The sequence below is a fragment of the Leguminivora glycinivorella genome, chromosome 19, assembly GCF_023078275.1.
Source record: "Leguminivora glycinivorella isolate SPB_JAAS2020 chromosome 19, LegGlyc_1.1, whole genome shotgun sequence".
Lineage (NCBI taxonomy): Eukaryota > Metazoa > Arthropoda > Insecta > Lepidoptera > Tortricidae > Leguminivora > Leguminivora glycinivorella.
This window is the reverse complement of record NC_062989.1, coordinates 5,877,177-5,897,910: the sequence shown is the minus strand read 5'-3', so window position 1 is coordinate 5,897,910 and position 20,734 is coordinate 5,877,177. Positions and strand designations below refer to the sequence as shown.

General features: G+C 37.0%; 1 protein-coding gene across 1 annotated transcript; it reads right to left on the bottom strand.

Moving 5' to 3' along the window:
• Nucleotides 1-2,928: 2,928 nt before the first annotated feature.
• LOC125236668 (pupal cuticle protein-like) lies at nt 2,929-11,647 on the bottom strand. Its single transcript, XM_048143563.1, has 2 exons — nt 11,496-11,647; nt 2,929-3,926 (listed from the first exon to the last, which is right to left on the bottom strand). The coding sequence occupies exons 1-2, from the start codon at nt 11,505-11,507 to the stop codon at nt 3,198-3,200; spliced, it is 741 nt and encodes a 246-aa protein (XP_047999520.1). The 5' UTR covers nt 11,508-11,647; the 3' UTR covers nt 2,929-3,197.
• Between the last annotated feature and the right edge of the window lie 9,087 nt (nt 11,648-20,734).

Below are 20,734 nucleotides of genomic sequence, written 5' to 3'. Positions count from 1 at the left end.
CATACTTTTTATTATTATAATAAATTTTCGAAATGCGAGCCTTCATTTGCAACACAAAGAGCTAATCGTAATCTGATTTGATGATGTAATAAGAAATTACTATTTCTTATTTCATCCGAAGCCGTCATGATCCGTGCCAATAATTCTTCTCTTGTATTTACCGGCCTTGCGTACACCTTGTCCTTCAACGTTCCCCAAAAAAAAAAGTCTAAAGGGGTGAGGTCGGGTGATCTGGCCGGCCAGGCTACCGATTCACTTCCACGTCTTATCCAGCGGCGAGGATATGCTTGATCCAACCAATTTCGCACTTCACGGCCAAAGTGGGATGGAGCGCCGTCATGCTGAAACCACATAGTGCGTCTGGTTTGCAAATCGATGTCTTCTAGCAAAATATTCAATTCATTCCTCAAAAAATTTAAATAATTTGCGGAATTCAAGCGTGGTGGAATCTCAATTGGGCCGATCAGAACATTATCAAGGATCCCAGCCCACAAATTAACGGAAAATTTGTGCTGGTAAGAATGTACCCACTTTGCCTTTGGATTTTCTTCAAGCCACATATGCATATTATGCGAATTGAATATTCCTTCCCTGGTAAAGAGGGCTTCATCTGTCCATAGTATTTTTCTTGTAAAATCCGGATCTTCCAAAAGCTTTTGGTGTATTATTTGACAGTAAGCCACCCTGGCTAGCCCATCACCAGGTATTAGTCCTTGAACTTTTCTGTAGTGATATGGACGAAGGCCATACCTTTTCCATACAAGTAAGACAACTCTGTAGTTCACATTCACAATTCTCGCTACTGCTCTAGAAGACAACGTGGGATCTTCGACAATTAAATTCATGATCCGGTTTTCTGTACGCAAGTCTAAATTAATTGCTCTTTCTGCATGCCCCGCTTTTAAGCCCTTTTCACGAATTTGTCTATGAATACTTGCAAAAGTAGTATGGTGCGGAGTGCGACGATCAGGAAATCGTCTCCTATATTCGGCAACTGATCTGCGTCCATTTCCGTTACAGAATCCATATACAAAATGAATATCCGCTATTAGGTTATTACAATAATGTTGCGGCATAATAACTTATTATTTTGACTTTGGTGACAATCGGTTATGAATGTTATGATTTTATTGTCATAATATGTCAAGAACGTTTCCTAACTGATTAAAGGCCAGTAAACGTACACAACCAGAAAAGTCTGCATATCGTTGAGAACAGGTGGTAAAACATAAGACCAAACTAATAGAGATAATATTATTCTAACTTTTAAGGATATCTTGAGCACAGCTACGTTCATACAGAGCAATCGTTACGTTCGAGTGCTAAGTTATGGCAGCCATAAGTACTTAACACATAATCCTCAATAATTAAAACTCTTTGCTGTTGAAACTCAACTATTAACAAAAAGTTTCACAAAATGATTAGGACTGGCAGGCAAGTTTGCTATTACCGCATTTAAACTTCGTGTGTGCATCCTTGTACGGATGGTTACGTCACGTTATAAAGGCGTGGTACCATGGACATTTTTCAGCATGCGAATTACTGAAATATTTTAATATCTCGAAAACTAAGGCTTTAACTAGCAATGTTTGTATGAACTTTTTGAGTCGAAATGGGCCCTAGAAGCGTTAGTTAAAATCTGTCGGTATACTCATTCCCACCGTGTATAGTCCATTGAAAATTACTTATTTATATTTAAGTTGATACAATTTAAGAAGCCGTTTTCTCGTAGGCGGGTATTAACCGTTCAGCAATTTAAAATTGTCGTATTTTAAGTATGCATTCTCTCTAGTCTGCCCTAGATATTATTTGACTCTTAGCAATATGTGTCACTATTTCTATTCATTGGTCGCACGTGTAGTCTAGGCATCTGCCTGCTCGTGCCGTCACATTAATACTGCCATGCTAGGTATTAGCGGAATGTAAACTCTGACGGGGACTGCAAACTCTATTACGGTTTGTTGACAACTTTTAATTCAAGCTTTCCTAGTACTTGACACTTCAATTGAGGAGTGTCTTTTCAAAAGGGCTTATTTCCATTTTTTCTTTTTTTTTTTTTAACTATGAATGCAGTTTTTCTTAGCATAGAAAATTACGCGTTGTTTTGAGATAAAAGTTCAAAAAGTCTCGCCTTGATCTTTAAAAAAAAGATTAACATCAAAGTTTAGAACACATTTTGAAAAACGTGTAATGATTATTTATGTGGATAAACCAATGTATGTATTACAACAACATTCATATCAACTAACGTTAATACAAAATCCAAAAATAAAATAAAACTATTTTAAAATAATAACATTTACGCTACAAGGCCACAACAAAAGGGCTTAATTCCCAAAAGTTCGCATCAAAAGTGCTTAATTCTCAAAAACATATGGTAATTAAATATTTATTTAGGTACACATGTTACGTTTGATGTAATCATAGCATTAACGTCAACTTACAATATTACAATTTTGCAAATTAAATATTAATTTCAAAATCAATACCGTGGAATTATGTTTTTCTCGATTTCCCAAAAAAAGTTACAAGTGGAAATAAGCCCTTTTGAAAAGACACTCCTCAATTCACTTCATGCTGCATCCTCAATTACGTCATTAGATCGAGTTGATAAATGACACGAAATATCGACCCCGTGAGTGTGTAGTGGCGTGGTGTATCTGTGAGACCGGAATTAATAGTCTGAGCAGACGAACAACTTACTCCTCGAAAAGAAGACGAGTTCTCCAGTAATAGTAAGTAATTTATATCAATTTTAATATTGCCTCCGCTCTACAAAGGATATGTAAATAGCAGTATGACCATACCGGCCAGGCTTGTGTGTCCGGCCGTGCCAGAATATTTCCCGCTAACCTTGTCCGCTCCGACAGATACCTACCTACGTGTGCAGTGGAAAGGTGAGGTGACTCAGTAATTCAAACAATCAGGTATTTTCCGTTCCATATAATTCGTTATTACGCATACATACAAATATTATGTACAAAATATCATTCAATATAATTTTATAAAAGTAACAAAAAGCCACAAAGATAGAAAGAGGCTGACGCACTTGCACTTGAAGTGTTCCTAAACGAAGAAGAGATCGGAGGAAGGAAGAGACGGTCGGGCGCAGATCTAGCGCGTGAGGGGCGCGGCTCGCCAGGAGCGCGGGTCACGGGCTAGCGCTGCGCTCGCTCCGTCGGAAGAAGGGAAGGGATTCACCAGTGCTGCTGGGGAGCGTGCTGCGGGGGCGCGGCGTGGGCAGCCTGTTGGTGGGCGGCTAAGTGCGCGGCGCGCGCGGCGGCTACCTCAGGGGTGTCCAGGATGCCGGAGCCGTCGTTGGCTAGTCTGATCTGAGCGGCCTGGTGTTGGGGAGCACCCTGCCAGGATGGAGCGCCGTTCCACTGGTTGTGGGCGGGGGCGGCGTTCCACTGGTTATGGGCGGGGGCGGCGTTCCACTGGTTGTGCGCGGGAGCAGCGTTCCACTGCTGGGCGGGGGCGGCGGACTTGGCGGCGGACAGGGCGGCGAGGTGGGCGGCACGGGCCTGCGCTACCTCAGGGGTCTCGGCGACGGGAGCGGGGGCGGGGCCGGCGGCGTTCCAGGCGGGAGCGGCGTTCCACTGGTTGTGTGCGGGGGCAGCGTTCCACTGGTTGTGAGCCGGGGCGTTCCACTGCTGGACGGGGGCGGCGTTCCATTTGGGCTGTTCAGCGCGCTGCCAGTATTCTTCGCTGTCCCAACGGGGATCGTATGAGCCATCGTCCTGGGGGTTGGGGTTGTTCTGGGCGGCCTGTTGCAGAGCCGAGAGGTGGGCGGCGCGTGCTTGCGCTACCTCGGGGGTGTCGAGGATGTTGCGGCCGTCCTGGGACAGCGCGATGTTGGCCGGGGGACCAGCCCAGCCCTGGTTAGCCTGGGCTCCGCACGCCAACGCCAAGCAAGCGAATACAATCTGTGAACAACAGAATACACCATTATTACTTGTAAGTATAGCTGCGGTGCATGTAATAGCAGTGTTAAATGGTACCTAGTTTCTTGCATTCAGGTGTTGATTTAGTGTATGATCGAAAACCTACAGTGTTACTTAAATCGGCAGTTGTAATAACTGCGGCTATAGTTATTATTTATTGTACCAACTAGCGAGATAATATTCCGAGTTACTAGCCCGCTCCGTGTCTAATTGCTAGCTGCCTCTCGTTATACAAACGAGTTGTACCTTGTGCCTATCTGGATGTAGTATAATTCTAGTAGGCTGATAAGTCGCCCTCGATAGTCAGGTGTCTGTTGTCTCGCAATTCCTATTTGTACCTACTTTATGTTCCTGTAAAATTATTAAATTAGGTAATAGATACAAAAAGTATTTAAAGATAACGATTCATTCATAGTTATAAGTAAATATGAGCTTATAATATTATATTTATAGCTAACTTAATGCCCTCAAGCAGCTTTTGTTAGTAAAGATTGTACAATTATTATAATGTATGCAAACAACCCAGATAAGTTGCACCGGGTGCTGTCATGATATGGAATGCGCGAGGTAAAAGGTCAATAATAAATTTATGGTTGACCATCGATGCCAGATACCTACTCGTATAATGGGGCTTTTAAAAATCATTTAAGTCATGTATCTACTGATTATTCATGAAGCGAACATTTACTGTAATTGATCACCAAATATAGGTAAAAACATAATTTATTTTGAGGTACCTACTTCATAGTATTAAAGTTTTTTTTCCAGCGGTACCCTTAAAAAACATAATTATGTGTTTATACTATTGCAAGTATTACATAATGCACAAGTTCGCACAGACAGAGTAGTTTTCATATACAAATCTACAAAAGTTAATCTCAATATTATTCATTTAAATGATTAGTGGGTATTTAAGTAGCTTAAGTATATGTAAATGAATGTAAATATACTAAAGCTTGGTCTTAACAATGTTTATGTTATACTTAGCGTCCATTCTTGCAATTTAGTGTGTGAAATTATTGCACTGTACTCACATTACTCACAATATCAGTTTTGAAATAGTTTGGACTGTACAAAATAAAATACAAAACCAAATATAAACTAATAATGATTAAACTTATATTGTATATTGACAAACATGCATGCGAATTTCATTATCAGATGGACTATTCAAATCTCGTGAATTGGATTTGACTACTTTCTATTTCTTCAAAGCCATGAATATTTTACAAAAAATCACTAAGTAGGTACTTACTACATAACTGTTTTCTTGTAAAAGTGTGAACCCGTCAATTTCAAGTTAAACCGATTGCATGATTTATGTATCGCAAGTGAATAAACTTTGTTTCATTTGAATATAACATTGCTTAAAGCGTGAACGAAATAGTCAAACAAAATTAGGTACTTATTTAAGAGGCAATGAAATTTAATGAGATGAGAGCATAGGTAAAGAATTTGCGGCGAGCGTAAGTTCAACGCGTAATGATGTCAGGGCTTGTGGTCGCGATCTCGGCCAGGCCCTATGTCTGATCTAGATCTAGGCTTATTGCCACTGGGCTGACCACAAGCGACAACATAGTATATATATAATAGGAGTGAGCTCTTATTAGGAGTTGTTGCTAAGGATCTTGAAGTTACACTTATGATGGTAGGCCTTAAAGTATGGAAATGCACATAATCGAATTGCAGATTTACTTGTTTCTACATAGCGGCAGATTTACCCGTTTACACTCAAAAGCCTTATAAGTGCCGATTATATTAATATGCTATACAGGTGAAGGGATGTTACTTTTTCTATCTATGATATGAATGACGATGTTAATGGCATCCTAGGCCAGTTTAGAGACTTGAGGCTAACCCACAAAACACGACCGGGGATAATTCCATCGATTCAAATAAGTTTTTTTAGAATCAATCCAAAAAATATAACATAACCATAGATTTTCAAAATTCCCCTCCGGTTAAATTCAAATTTGTTAGATATTCGCTTCGAATTTTATAGTCAAAAGTTTTTTCCAATAATTCAAATCGAGCCGCGAGCGTAGCGAGTGGTTCAAAATTCGGAACGAATATCTATAACTGTGGAATCTTAGTATGAGAGCGTTATTTGCAAAGAGGTTTAACCGCACGTGCCAATATTGATTTCAAGCGCACTTGAAGGTTAAACAAACTTTGCCAAACTTTGACCGAGTGAAACACAAAATTTTTCACCACACCAACACGAACAAAATACTGAGTAAAAACATCAATTTAAATCAAAACCATCAATCTATCCAATATTTATGATTCAGAATCATCATTTATAGGTAAATTCTACCAGCAAGCTCAAGACATCAAGTTAAAATTTGTATGAAATTACTTTGCACTCTTGTGGATAAAATGCAATTTTGCTATCTGTTTTCGAATAGCAAAGTAAGCCTTTACCAGTTGGTGTGGTGAAAATATATATATATAACTGTTAACCTAAACGCGCGTTAAGTAATCCACGTCCGTTCTTGCGCGTGACGTTACAAAACGTATGATTAAAATCGCGGACACTCACTCAGAAAATGCACAGTTTCATCCTTGAATTCTAACTGTGGTGAAATTATGTAGACAAGTAATTAAAATATGTATATTGTCCTGGAACCAGGCCAAAGTGATAAACATCTAAACAATAGGCTATTTTGATTATGACACGTTCTGATTTCGATTCGGTCGCGATAGTAGGAAGTACACAAATAGTACGCGACAATGAACTTCAGGTTGCAAAAGGAACAAAAAATGTCGCAGGCGTGGTGGCATGCGCTATACTGTACTGGTACAAGTCACAAGCTGCGTCGGTCTTAAGATTTTTTTTAAACAAGAACAACTCTGTGAATCTTAGTTATTAAATCGAACCGTGTAAGAGATTTATTTTGTTTGTTTTAAACAGAGTCGGTCGTGTAACTTTTTAATGAGTTTAAAAACGCGTCCGCCTCCGCTTTTGCATTTCCAATAAAAGTAAGCGAGTGAACGGCGCCAAGGTCCGAAGGCCGGCCCAAGGTCGCGGAGCAGGAAGCCCGCCTTCCGGACTTGCCTCCACATTGACTGACCCTCATATGTCACGTTGACATTTGCTTTCCATCCAGCCACTTGCATTTTCTATTTTTGACAAACGCTGGAACTTAGGAAACTTAGACCGAAAAAAGTTGTGAGTGATTTTAGGTATACCGGAGGATTCAAGTTTGACGTTTAAAATATCCTTAAGACCCTTTTTATTGTTTTGCTAGTGTTATTTCCATTTATGATAAAAATAATAATCAATAATCAAGTATTTCGGACGGACGCGAAATAACGCCAAGTTGCTAATTCCATTGAGAATCTATGTCTGAAAATTAGTTTCGAAAATATCACAGTAACCTAATAGATTGGTAGGTAAATCTCGTGCTTGATTTAAAACGATAGTGTTACTGTGAAACGTACGTAAGCAAGTGCAAGTACGTGACCGTTTTTTTAAAGATTGTAATCTCGATGCCTTGTTGTGGCAACGTGCAATGTAAAGTTTGGCAGCTATTCAATTAAAATTCTTGTTAATTACATTAATTTCCTTATTAAACACACTTCCTTATATTTCGGAAGGTTGCAATAAACATTCGCACGCATAAAGACGTAATTTTGCTAAAATTTAAAGAAATGTTTCACTAAGTTTCATTCACCGAACGTAAAGAGAATAAAGCTATAAAATACAATTTAGATCACGAAGTTTAAGTTCAAGCAGCCTCTACCTACTTAAAGCAATATAGACAAAAATAAAGTGAGACATTCAAGTGTTAACTGCAACATAAATCACGCCAGCCCTACCACCTCATTGCCCACGGGTTATTGAATTTTTCATGCTACCACCATTTATCTTAATACGTTCGTATAATTTTACAAGGGGTAAAGAAGGTAATGTCGTATTTATCGAGCCCAAGTACTTTTTAATGCTGTAAGATATCGACGATCGACCTTCTTAAAAGTTGTTTGCATTTAAAGTAACGGCTGATGCAACTCTCCCACGCGATGCGTCATGTGAGGACAAATTTAGAGATAAGCTGGATAAACAAAGGCAGGGAACATAAAGTAGGATTTAGATTTCAGTGTAAGCTAAAGCTGTAAGTAACACTGGGCATTGGTGGGTGTTTTACGTATAATTTATAATTAGGATATCGATTAGAGTGCCGCGGGGCGGTGCGTGGGCACCGGGCATGCCCTTCTAAATCGGTGCGCACTGGAATGCAGACAAAAAGCGCCAGTGAGCGGCGAGGCTGGCGACACCCAAGCTGCAGCCGCATTCGAAATATAAAAATCTGTTATTGATATAATATCCATTTAACATTAGTACTAGCAGCTCAATGTTCAATAAATGTGTGCGAGGACTGGAAGTAATATCAAATCCAAATCAAATGTTTAAATGTTCGAAAGGTTCCTTGCAGCGAGCGTTGGGTGCGCTGGCGCCTCGGACACGCTCACAAAACTACCCATCCCGATGCCGTCATTAACCAATCACCATACACTGATTTAAATCAACAGATAAACCAGCCCAAATATAAATGTTAATACAAACAATAGACACATTGAAATATCTTCAAGAAACAAAGATTGTATCTGAGCGAAACTAATTCAAGCGACATGAAATTGTCATTAAAATAATAATAACGATATCGCGGCTTAGATTATAATATTGGACCCTGTGAAGGCGGGTTGATCTGTTGACAATTGCTGACGCAAATGGAGCATGAAAAGGCTGGACAGAAACTAGACAGCTCGTTTACTAACACGGTGCGTGGGAGGTGCGAACTTAGCTATCATGCACGCCCATAGTGCCGGTTTGAAATTTTGAATTCCTAATGTGCAATTCTGGCTGAAATCGCTGCCAATGTCAGCTAGTTGTCACTTTTTTGTCAAATGTCATGTCATAAGTTGTTTGTTTTACTTGTACGATGTATACATATGCGTAAACTCACAATTCTCACGTTTTGAAATAGAAACAGCAATTTACAATTCGTCGTTAAAACGCAATTAGGTATGATTTAAATATCTAGGTGGTCGTAAGTTATTTTAAAGCAAAGTTGATTTAATGAAAGCTGGAAGGCAATAATTTGCATTTAAACATTATCGACAATCTTATCTGATCATATTTCCCTTTAAAGAACTGGCCATGTTAGATGTGGAGACAATTGAAATTAACGTAATGTTTCATTTAATTTGGCGCTGGTTACCGAATTCAATTTGATCTCATTAAATTTAAGTAGTGCAATGTCATTGTCAAGTTATTTAGCAAGTGAAGGTTGATTTTACTGGCACAATGACTCTCTGAACTCGCTGTGGATTATGAAATTAATCTCAATCCGATCAGGTATAAAGTCGCTTTATTTGTACGTATGACTTTATTTTTCCGGTACTGAATTGATGATTCTTTCCATCTGTAGTAAAAACAGGTTATCATAAATGGATTACCGTGATGTTATATTTCTTTCATCTGTCAATCTGCTTGCTCCAAGCTTAATACAATGATGATTATGCATTAATAACTTTTATAAGGACCGCTCGCCCTTGCCTTTAAGATCAATATCTACACAATTGGTCAACTTTCAATGACATTGGTGCGGAAATGGGTTGGGTTTCATTTTGTACTCGTTTTCCGAACACCTTAACCGCATTAGTTATTGTTGTTGCAAAAAATGTGTACTTTACTAGCTCTTGCTTCACTTTATTTATTTGTGGCGTGCGTATCTACATTAAAAATATATCTCTTACAGTTTCTATTTAAGGAAGTTCGTGCTGGTGAAAAAGATTTAGACCATGGTGTATCCAAGTGCAAAAAATGTAATGTAAACTATGTCGTGTTTATGTAATGGAATGTTAATTGTTCGATAATTGAATGGAAATAGAGCAAGCGAAGATAGAAAGAAGGTAGATAAACATAATAAGTAGTTAGATGCTCAGCAAGAACTAGTGAAGCTTGGTATCTTTCATCTTTTAGTGTTGTATTCATAACATTATAACTTATAACCTAATTTCATAGTAAATAATCACGTTAGTTGCAATTTTTAAACTACCCGTCATTATGCCATTAATACAAGAAGAAAAAGACGTGTCATCTATGCCGCGACAAGATATCGTTGCGGCAATCATGTGATTTTTTTAAAATCTTTTTTGGGGGTAGATTCCTTTTTATATGGAACACCGAATAATGAATCTACTTGTTTTACTCAAGTATCAAAGGTCCCACGGGCATGTACGGTACATATTTGCAACATATGATAGTGAAGTTATGATTTAATAGAGCATAAATATTTAGAATTGTAAATTTCTGGCAATGACCTAAGTCGCGTGCACCGACCTCACGTGCCTCGTAACTTTTTAATTTTCGACACAGGCCTAGTTGTGCACGTTCTGCCATTAACGACATAATTATGACAAAGTGCATTCATTAACTGTACTAATGAATATTTTGCAATGCACATTATGTGATCACTGTTTACATTAACGCTCGTAAATCTACTTTATGCAGATTTTCATTTGTGTCGCCATAAAGTTGACACTTTGGGTTATATTTTATCAATATTTGACAAGTTTATATATTGACTTTCGAAATGATCTGTTTTTGATAAGTTTTGGCTGGAGAGAAAATCTTTACGATAGTTAAGTCAAAATACGAATTGATGTGCAATGTAATAGAGTTTTATTTTTTAGAGTTTTAATATGTATCATTGTGTTAAATATTAATTTTTTTATATAAGTAGATGATTCCTATGTATGTTGTCGACTGAAACTTAGAGGTGTTAAATAATAAAGAAGTGTTAAAAGTATAAACTGTAAGTATTAAAATAAAAGCGAATTAGAATAGTGACATGGTTGCAATATATTAAACAATAAGTGGGCATGCGTGAATGGCTCTTCGCCTTTATGATGCTAAATGCATTCCGGACAGCTAGATGGTGACATCGCCAATTAAAATGGCAAAACATTATGATGTTTATATTAAAAACTATTAACAAGGATAGAAATTTGTTATTAATGATGACATTGTCACAATTTGTCGAGCAAGCATTAGGTATGTAGTTTTCTTGGTTCGGGTCCATTGAAATATTATCCACTTAAAAGATCATCAGTAAAAAAAAACAAAAGTGAAATGAATATTGACATTTACGGATGAAACATAACACATTCAATTGTGTATTGTTAAATAATGTTTTACATTCGATCATAATTGATTGCTTTGTTATATTGTTAGAAGAACAAGCAGAACCAACAAGATAGAGTAGAGGTCAGGTATCCTGCGGTGGCTGGCGTAAGCAGCAAGTTGGGCAAGCCAGAACAAAGTGCGCCATAACTGGTTCCCACTATCTGATTTAACAATAAATTGAGTTATCGCAAACCGAAACACCGTTAATCATTCGAACGGAACTATAGAATTTGCATAAGTGATCTACGACACATCATTAGATCAATATAGTTCGCTAACTGTCCGATCGTAGCCCGGAGGGGTTATGTTATTCACACATGTCACTGTCTATTAAGTTTTTGATTAAGAAATTTACTCACCATGGGATTCATTTTTGAAAGGATGTTAGCACAGAAGTGAAAGAGAGAGAGATAGTTTTTAGATAATTAGCGAGTTTCGGTAATAGCGCTGCTGGAAGAGTAGATCTCCCAGGACTCGCTATATTGAAGTGCAACTTGCGTCTGTGTCGAATGAGGGCGGGAGCGAGCTTATATAGTTGGGCAGGTAGGGGTGGGGGAGGGGAGCGCCCGCGCCGCGTGAAAGTACTGGGACAACAATATGCCATTGATAATAGCGAATATCAACATTTCAATGGCAGTGCGTAACCATGTGGCCGTTTGGTGCGTTTTCGGTGTTTTTGAGTATCGTGAGTTTTTACTTTTAGGAGTGTATAGACTTGGTGAATATTGATTAGTAGGTTTGTTTGAATCTGAAATTTTATTATGTATTGTGGTTGTTTATTAAATGTGAGTTAAAAAAATAAGTTGTTTTATTTTATGATATTCTTTGGGGATTTCAACATTGAAGAGTATATGATGTTGAAATATTAGTAGGCATAATGACATACTGCATTATAAATTCCAAACAGGTCTTTGCTAACTTTTTAGCTTAATATTCTTTTTTAATTGATTCGTTGTTTAGTGACAAAATGTTTGACTGATACTTGTAGCACGTGTCGTAACACACATGTGAACATAATCATATTTGAAATTGAAAAGTATTATCATAAAAATTATAAGCTTCAAAACGTGGTAAAATAGCCTGTGTCATAGTGGTCATAGAAAAGGGAAGGTGAGGATTCATAGAACGTGTGCAACAGCTACACATGATAGAGGTTCAAATAATTCAAATCAAACATTAAGACGATAAGGGGTCACCGCGTAGCGGCGTAGCGCGCGTAGCACTGCTACGGGGGCGTTAAGATTTGCTGCAGTGGATTCTGTATTTTTTAAGGGACAATAGAATTTAGACCCTTTAGCGAACTTACGTTAAATGTCTTTAAATGTTAAGACTCGTTTTTTTTTAGTTTTGCTTGTGATAGTAAAACATATTTTATAGGCTAAGTAATAAAAATGCTGTAAAGTATAATGCTGCTTAAATAATGTATGTGAAATGATGTGAGTCAATTCTTGAACTGTAATGGTTTGTATAGAATGAACTAAATCTATATATAGAGTTGAATCAAGCTATTTAATTTCTGCATGGCATTTGGAAGTAAAATATGATAATGTCATTATTCCATAATTCTATGAAATATAACGTTACATGACACTTCCACAATTTATTTTGTTTAAAGTGCAAAGTTAGGTTAGCCGGACTTAGTAATTTGTAATGTTTATCTTGATTCTATCAACTAAGAATCGATTAAACGTGATTAATGCTTATTCCCTACAAGGTTTACGATTATTATCAGATTAAGTTCTTAATCCAGTTTGGCCAATCAGATTAGATCAAATCGATCATTAAACATTTTGTCACCGGTCTTCCTAGCATGACGATCAGTCCGCCGTACGGCAACGGCCAGAAGTCAAAAGTAACAGGGCGCTGTCGTTCGGAGGACTGATCGTCAGTGAGCGCCTTTAAATAACTAGTACTTAAATACACTGGCCGCTTTCAGATTTATTCTTTCTATTTTACAGTTAAAGATCTTTTTAGCATAAATCTATTAAGAGTAGGTATGTTCTATTTATGACTAAGCAAAACTTTCTTCAAACAATATTATACTTTACTTGTTGGTGTATTTTCACTATTTTCTGTGGACATCGCAAAGTTAAGGAAAGTTAAATCTAGTTTTGGACTAAAACGTGTGTTGACTCGTATAACCCTGACGATGACAGACAGAAGAGATAGATTACCATTACCATCCAATTAACCGGCAAAATAAACCAATCACTGTCAAAGATCGCAGTAAAACTGTCGAGACACTGTTTTATTTACTGCCATGTAAATTAGGGAACTGTGTGTTACATAACTGACGTAAGGGACGTGTTAATATTGTTCAGAATTTTCGGCGCAAACGAGTTATCAAACTTATCATTCTTATCAAACATCATCTTTATTAAGGGAGGCATGTGTGGGGCCGAAGCCAACAGCACAGAGGCCCTTTTAGACTAAAGGAAAGGGATATACTATTATCATTTACAGTTCATTCATTAAATGAATATTTAAATGAATTTAGCGAAATTTAGATATATTTTAGTCATGTATACATTTATACAAGTCGAATTATAAGTGCCTTTCTCTATATCTTGCTGCGCCCGACAGGGTACATAATGCGATCTGTATATATATATATATGTATATCCCATCTGTGTAACCATTATGTGCAATAAATAATTGACTACTGAGTATTCAGAAGTGGTTCATTTTATGTGCTTATATCGAAACTTCAAAGAGCGATTTGTACTAAAAACCTTCGTACGATACACGTGCCTTTTTTCGCCACTTGTGTACCTATTTATACAGTTGTATGTAAATTGCTGAAGTTTTATAAATGATAACAATCCTTTTTTCACGTTAGACCATTTTAGACGCATTAGAGCCTTATTAGTCTTTAAAACCAAAATGTTAGATGATAAAATGTAGTCTAAATCATTAATCAACTTTCATATCCAAATTGCCTCTGTAAATGATTAAAACCTAGTTATCTTCCCAAAAAAGGCCGAAAGTTGTATTAATCCATTCACGATTAATCCATACTAATATTAGAAATGGGAAAGTGTGTGTGTCTGTTTGTTTGCCCCTCTTTCACGGCAAAACGGAGCAACAAATTGACGTATTTTTTTAAGTGGAGATAGCTGAAGGGATGGAGAGTGACATAGGCTACTTTTTGTCTCTTTCTAACGCGAGCGAAGCCGCGGGCAAAAGCTACTAGATTATAAATCACCTTGTACTTTTTTCTCTATAATGGTGCAACGTATTAGCGCGATAGAGCCAACTGCGTATCGTTCAGAGCTTCAACAATTACATTGTACGTTTGGCTAGAGGCCCTGATAAGATGGTTAAGCAACGAGCACCAGTCCAACACGCACATCGAGATCGTTAATTGATTGTGACTTACGTTTAGTCTAACGAGTGTCAGGTTGTCATTAGATAACGCCATTGCGATATGTTTCACACGTTTTTATGTAGCGATTATTTATGGAATTGGTTAGAACGTAAACATATTTCATTCATACTCAAAACTTACGCCTGTATCCCGAAACGGAGTAGACCGAGCACATAAAAGAGATCAATAACCAGTCCCATTTTTAGCAATTTAGGGGTTGAAAACAAACGAAATTGTGATGTTGCAATTACCCGTTGCCACTGGCTAGCCCATCACCCGCACAATGGAACCTATATCCCACAATCGACTTACACGGGAGGAACGGGGCTGGTAAAATTCTTAAATCAAAATCCACACAATGGTAAACAATGGTAAATTGCAATCGGTGTTTTAATAATGTAAATATAGATAGTTACTTTGAAATAATGTAATCGTAGGTTAAGGTTACAAGCATGAGAGACATGGGTGGGCGGGCTTCATCACCTAATTTCTTAGAATACATTTATGTCGAAGTGTCACTTCAATGATATTTCTGGTTGTTTAGAAGTAGTCAGGAACTTCCACCACATACTTACACTTCCACAAATATGTCATAGAAATGCCGGAACACTTCGCCATAACTTAAAAATATCTAGTTTATTTTTAGGAACCTTAACGCTGTTAATGCTATGATATTGATCTTGATATTTTTGTGCTCTTTACACTTTGTGCCTTACCTATTTCGAAGACTTATTTATGAAATTTAATTAAAATTAGAAAGAGCGGAAGCTTAAGAACCATCTCATTTTTACAACCTTTTTTATTATAAAAATTTAAAGACACGTTTGGGCTACAATTTTGTTATTAAGTGTAAAAGGTTTTATTCCATTACACAACAAAGTGTTTGTTTAGAAATTGACCTCGCGATGGGTCACGACTTGCCAAAATATCGGGCAACAAAGCCCTAACGTGCTACAAATATTGCAATATCATCGGGACTACGCAATAATGCCAAATTCAAGTTCATTGTAAACCAGTAGGGCCTACGAGATCGATATTTCGTATTCTGCCTCTGGCTTCAAGATAAGATTTTCATATTTGCGGTGTATAGGTGCAATTCCCGTTAAGCTTGTATATTTGGATCACGTCTCCGATTTTGATAAAAATTGGTAGGCTGATAGAGTCCATGATGCTAAGCAAGATCCACTAGGTTTCCCAAAATATCCTATGTAGTTTGTATGAAACCTTCCTTTTTTGTTACCAGAACCTAGTGGATCTTGCTCAGCATCATGGACTCTATCAGCCTACCAAGTTTTATCCAAATCGGAGATGTACAAACTTAACGGGAATTGCTCATAGATTAAATTTTTATACCTAGGTGAAAACAAAAAATAAAGTGGTAGGTACAAGACTACACGTGTTTCCCGAAGCAAGAAAAATGAATATTAAATGCGGCCTGCCAATATGATAGTAGTAATTGAAAATATGCATTCGAATAAATATAAGAAATCATAAAATATACAACACACCTACTTAATATAGTCAAATTAAGAAACCTGTTATTTCAGGTGAGTTCGTGCCTAAATAAACTACAAGAGCTCGAACGCGATATTTATGTTCATATGCTACTGTAATTGGCCTGTAAAATATTTATCTTTTTATTACTTATCATTATCATATCTTCTCATTACATATGTATGACCAAGATACAAACATACCTCAGTACATAAATTTCTGCTTCACCAAAAAAGGGCTTATAGTGATTGTACATGTTATCAACAAGGCATACCCGGCGAAGCTTGACTCATACTTCGATATGATTTGTATCTTAATATTGTATATTCATATAGTACAAGTTCTTCGCTTTTTAAAGTATGTTCTTATTGGGTTTCTTCCACTAATGTAATATTTTTTTTCTACTAGGGAATTTCTTTGTAATTTGAACATTCACCGCTTGACAAATATATTATTATTAAGTAAATTCTTATACGTTTTACGTATTTCTATACTAATTTAGTGCGCTGAAGATGTTTATTCTAAATCGCTAATAAGCTTATCAATTTAATTTAATTTAATATACATTTTATGCTAATAATTTATTTTGTTCCAATTTACATATCAAGACAGATTCGTCTACGTTTTCAGCAAGTTTAAATGAATATTGGTCGGCTACATCTTACAGTGTACAGTAAGAAAGACAAATCACAAGAGCCCAATTCAAAATTGAAAACTTGTTAGTGTTTTGATATAACCTTCAAGACCGTTAACGCTAATTCGCGAGAGCGAATGAAATGAAATTCGTGTATGAGATGCATTCTAATCCAAGAAGCATTTATCATCAAGGTCGCATCAAAACCAGTTCAAAATTTAAACAAGTTTACAAGTCTGAATCTGGTCTAACCACAATAACACCTCTACTACCTCTAGGCGTCTCGAATTGTTCTCGTATAAATATGGTTTTGAGGTACTCCGTAAGGATAAATGTCAATTTGAATAAAATATTCGGTGCTACTTTAAACGCTGAACAAACATTGTATGCTAATGATTACATTCGCGGTTTTAAATAGTTTTAATTTCAATTCATTCGCTCGTTGACAATTTTCGTGTGACAGTTACAATGCTGTGCCATCAACACCTCAAGGTAGCGATATACTCCACTGAAAGAAGCGTGTTAAAACTGTTAAATTCACGTCAAGTTATTTAGAATATAAATGTAGTTACTAAAATCACATCTTAACTTGTTGGGTTCATCTATACGTCCAAAACGTTAATAAAATATTACAAAAAGTAAGTAATATAATCTACAGAACACAAAAATCTATAGACTGATCAAATAAAAAACAAAACTTAAATAGGATATGGATCGGATTTGTAGTGTTATAAGTTCATTTTTGTTCGAATACATGTGACGTTTAATTTGATACTGATTTATCCGGCCTATGTCGTATATACCTATAGTAAAACGAGAATCGCGCCACTGCTAGTCTTAAATTTGTGGTTTCAATGTTCACAGAAGTTTTTAGATATGTAACCTACTTTTTAGTTCCGCTCAATACGGAAATTACGGAACCGTTTTAGGAATACTCGTGGTTCTGTTTGCTCGTCCGTGCGACTGTTACAGCCCATTTTTAACCTCCGACGCAAAAACGACGGGGTGTTATATGTTTGACGTGTCTGTTTGTCTGTCTGTGTGTGTGTCTGTCTGTGGCATCGAAGCTCCCGAACGGATGAACCGATTTCGATTTAGTTTTTTTTTGTTTGAAAGCTGAGTTAGTCGGAAGTGTTCTTAGCCATGTTTCATGAAAATCGCGGTCCGCTATGTCGCGGTCGGGGGTTTTTCAAAATTTTAATTTTGTAGTTAGGTTATCGTACTACCAAAACCAATCTAACCGGGTTAGTTGAAGTTCCAAACTAATCTAAGCTCAGTTGAAATTTGTAAAACCACGAGATAAATAAGTAAATATTTCATTTATTACTTCGTTGACTAGGCTATGGGTCCAGGAATGAAAAATACGCATTTATCACCTGCCCCTCGCGGCGCAGACGCCAACGCAACCTTTAATACGACAACTGCCTCGTTCATTGTATTATTTTAATTCTAGTAATTACTTTTAAAATTCGATAACGACAGTTAAGAGGAAATAAGACTTATCATTACTTGTGGCTTAAATTATCATTTTATTCTTGGGCGCTGGGGGGGCAAGTTTGTCAATGAGATGACTGGAAAGATTTTTTTTTCAACCCCTTAACAGGCCACTTGCACGTACCAGGTCGAGCCACTAACTAGAAGTTGAACGTCAAACCCGAAGTTAAGTTGTACCATTAACTTGGAGTTAACTGTTTAACCACAACTCGGACACTGGCGAATTGGCGATCAAATATATGAAAGAGGCGCGTTCTTAGCGTAAAACTACTCTTAGGATATTAAGTAACTAACAACCTAGATATTAAGTCTATACTAACAAGTTCTATGGATTTTTAATTGGTCCGAAATAAACAATTTTTATTTTATTTATTTATTTAGCACACAACCTAAGTTCGTGTAGGTGAACGCGTACCATGCTTGTATGAGTGAGATAAGACAGGTCGACTGTTTGCGTTTTTGTCAGGCGGTAACTGTGAGGTAACCGAGAGCGGGTGGGCGGCACTTTCAGCGGGGAGCAGGAGTGGCCATTCTGTACGATAGTACTCTTTATTATATTGTGGTTTAACCCCGGGTTAGTTGGCTAAGCGTAGAGTGGCACTGAAACTGGAGCATTTTCATGTCGTCAATACTTTGAAAAAATCTCGTATCTCACACTGCTCCTCAAAGTCAAAGAGCAGTAACTCTATGCATTCCATACATACTTACAATTTTTTTTCGTCCTTGGCAGAAGAAGATACAACGTTTTTCAAAGTAGTGACGATATGTAATCCATACTAATATTATAAATGGGAAAGTGTGTGTGTCTGTTTGTTTGTCCCTCTTTCACGGCAAAACGGAGCGACGAATTGACGTGATTTTGTAGGTGGAGATAGTTGAGGAGATGGAGAGTGACATAGGCTACTTTTTTCTTTTTGTAACCCACTCCCCTAAAATAGGGGGTGGAAGTTTGTATGGAGCATTCCGCAATTTTCAAATTTAACGCGAGCGAAGCCGCGGCGCGGGCAACAGCTAGTTATTAATATAAGTATAATTGTAGCAGTTCATGTAAAAATATATGTAGCCAGTACATACAATACAATGTAAAGTAACCTCATGGCAGTAAACACGTTTTGTCGATGGTGGACGCAACAACGCGTGTTTTTCATTAAAATAATTGATTTTAAATTGGACTGCCATTTGTTAGCTGTCACATGCGTTTCGAACACTGGAGGCTATCGGCTTTTTGGTGACAATTTGACAAATAACTGCTTTTGGTCAGTTCAATTTTCATGATGTCATAGTGGGTGACGTGTAAGTAGCGTTATATAGGTCAGCTATACTCAAAGTGTGCTCCGCGGAGCCCTAGGGCTCCGCAAAACCTTTCTGGGGGCTCCGCGTGAATTTTGGTTGACTTCAACTCTATTCCATAAAAACCAAAGATTCACCAATTGTAAAAATAAAAACAGTTCCATGTAATATCTCACATTAGAATTTAGTGATTAGATTTTACTATTATAATTAAGACTTATTAAAAACAAAGACTGCTGTAAACTATTTTTTTTTATTTATTTAAGGGTTCCGTCAGATATTTTGCTTTCCAAAAGGGTTCCATGGGAAAAGAAGTTTGAGAACCGCTGATATAGGTACATATTAGTACACAATAAATAAATACCTCTAATTAAGTCTTACTACATTCAGAAGTCCCCATGCCCTAGAACTAGTCACTGCAGCCTTTCTTCCCGTGGGTGTCGTAGAAGTGTATTGTGGGTTCAAACTTTTCTTAGACTATTTTGCGACATCAGTTCTGATGCAGAAATTTTATACAATCTTCTACCAAATTAGGTCCAAGTGGCTTTTGTAAGAACAGAGTGAGTCATCTATGTTAATTCTCTAACGGAATATGCATTTATACATTGATCCCTCCATAATTCGACTGAAATACTTAAGTCGGTGCAGGGTTAGCTTAGACAAACTATATAAACTAATTAATTTATTAAGAGGTAAATATCTCAGGGATCAGGGGAATTATGTTTTGCGATTTAGAATGTTAAAGGTCGTTCATGTGAGCTGCTATTCATAAACGTATTCTATAGTTATTAAGCCTAGGGTTGCAAAAAAACGGTTTTTTTTCTGGCTTAAAAAAAACCGTGAAAGAAAGCAGTTTTTTTTTCTGGAGTATGTTTTTTTTCTAAAGTACGAAATCTCAAAATTTGCAAAGCTTTTAATACTTTTATACGATTTTTTAGACTTAATGTTAACTATTAAACGAATTTAATCAAATAACTTTAATTTCTGGTCTTATAAAAGTAACAGTTACGCTGTTGGCAACACCACCGCCTTTCCACGCTGCACGCCGCATCGGGAATTTCCCAATAAACGCTTGTATACTGAATGTTAATTGAATTAAAATGTACGTTATTGTTATAGAAACACGTTACAACTCACGAAAAACCGTTATTGTCGAATTATTGTTCATCTGAAAAAAAAACATATAAAAAAAAACACAATGGTGCTCGGGTTTTTTTCATACTAATTCTGAAAAAAAAAAAAAACATTTGGTGATTTTTCTATTTGCAACCCTAATCAAGCCCATAAAGTTCGTTTGTCCTTTTCTATCACACCAATAC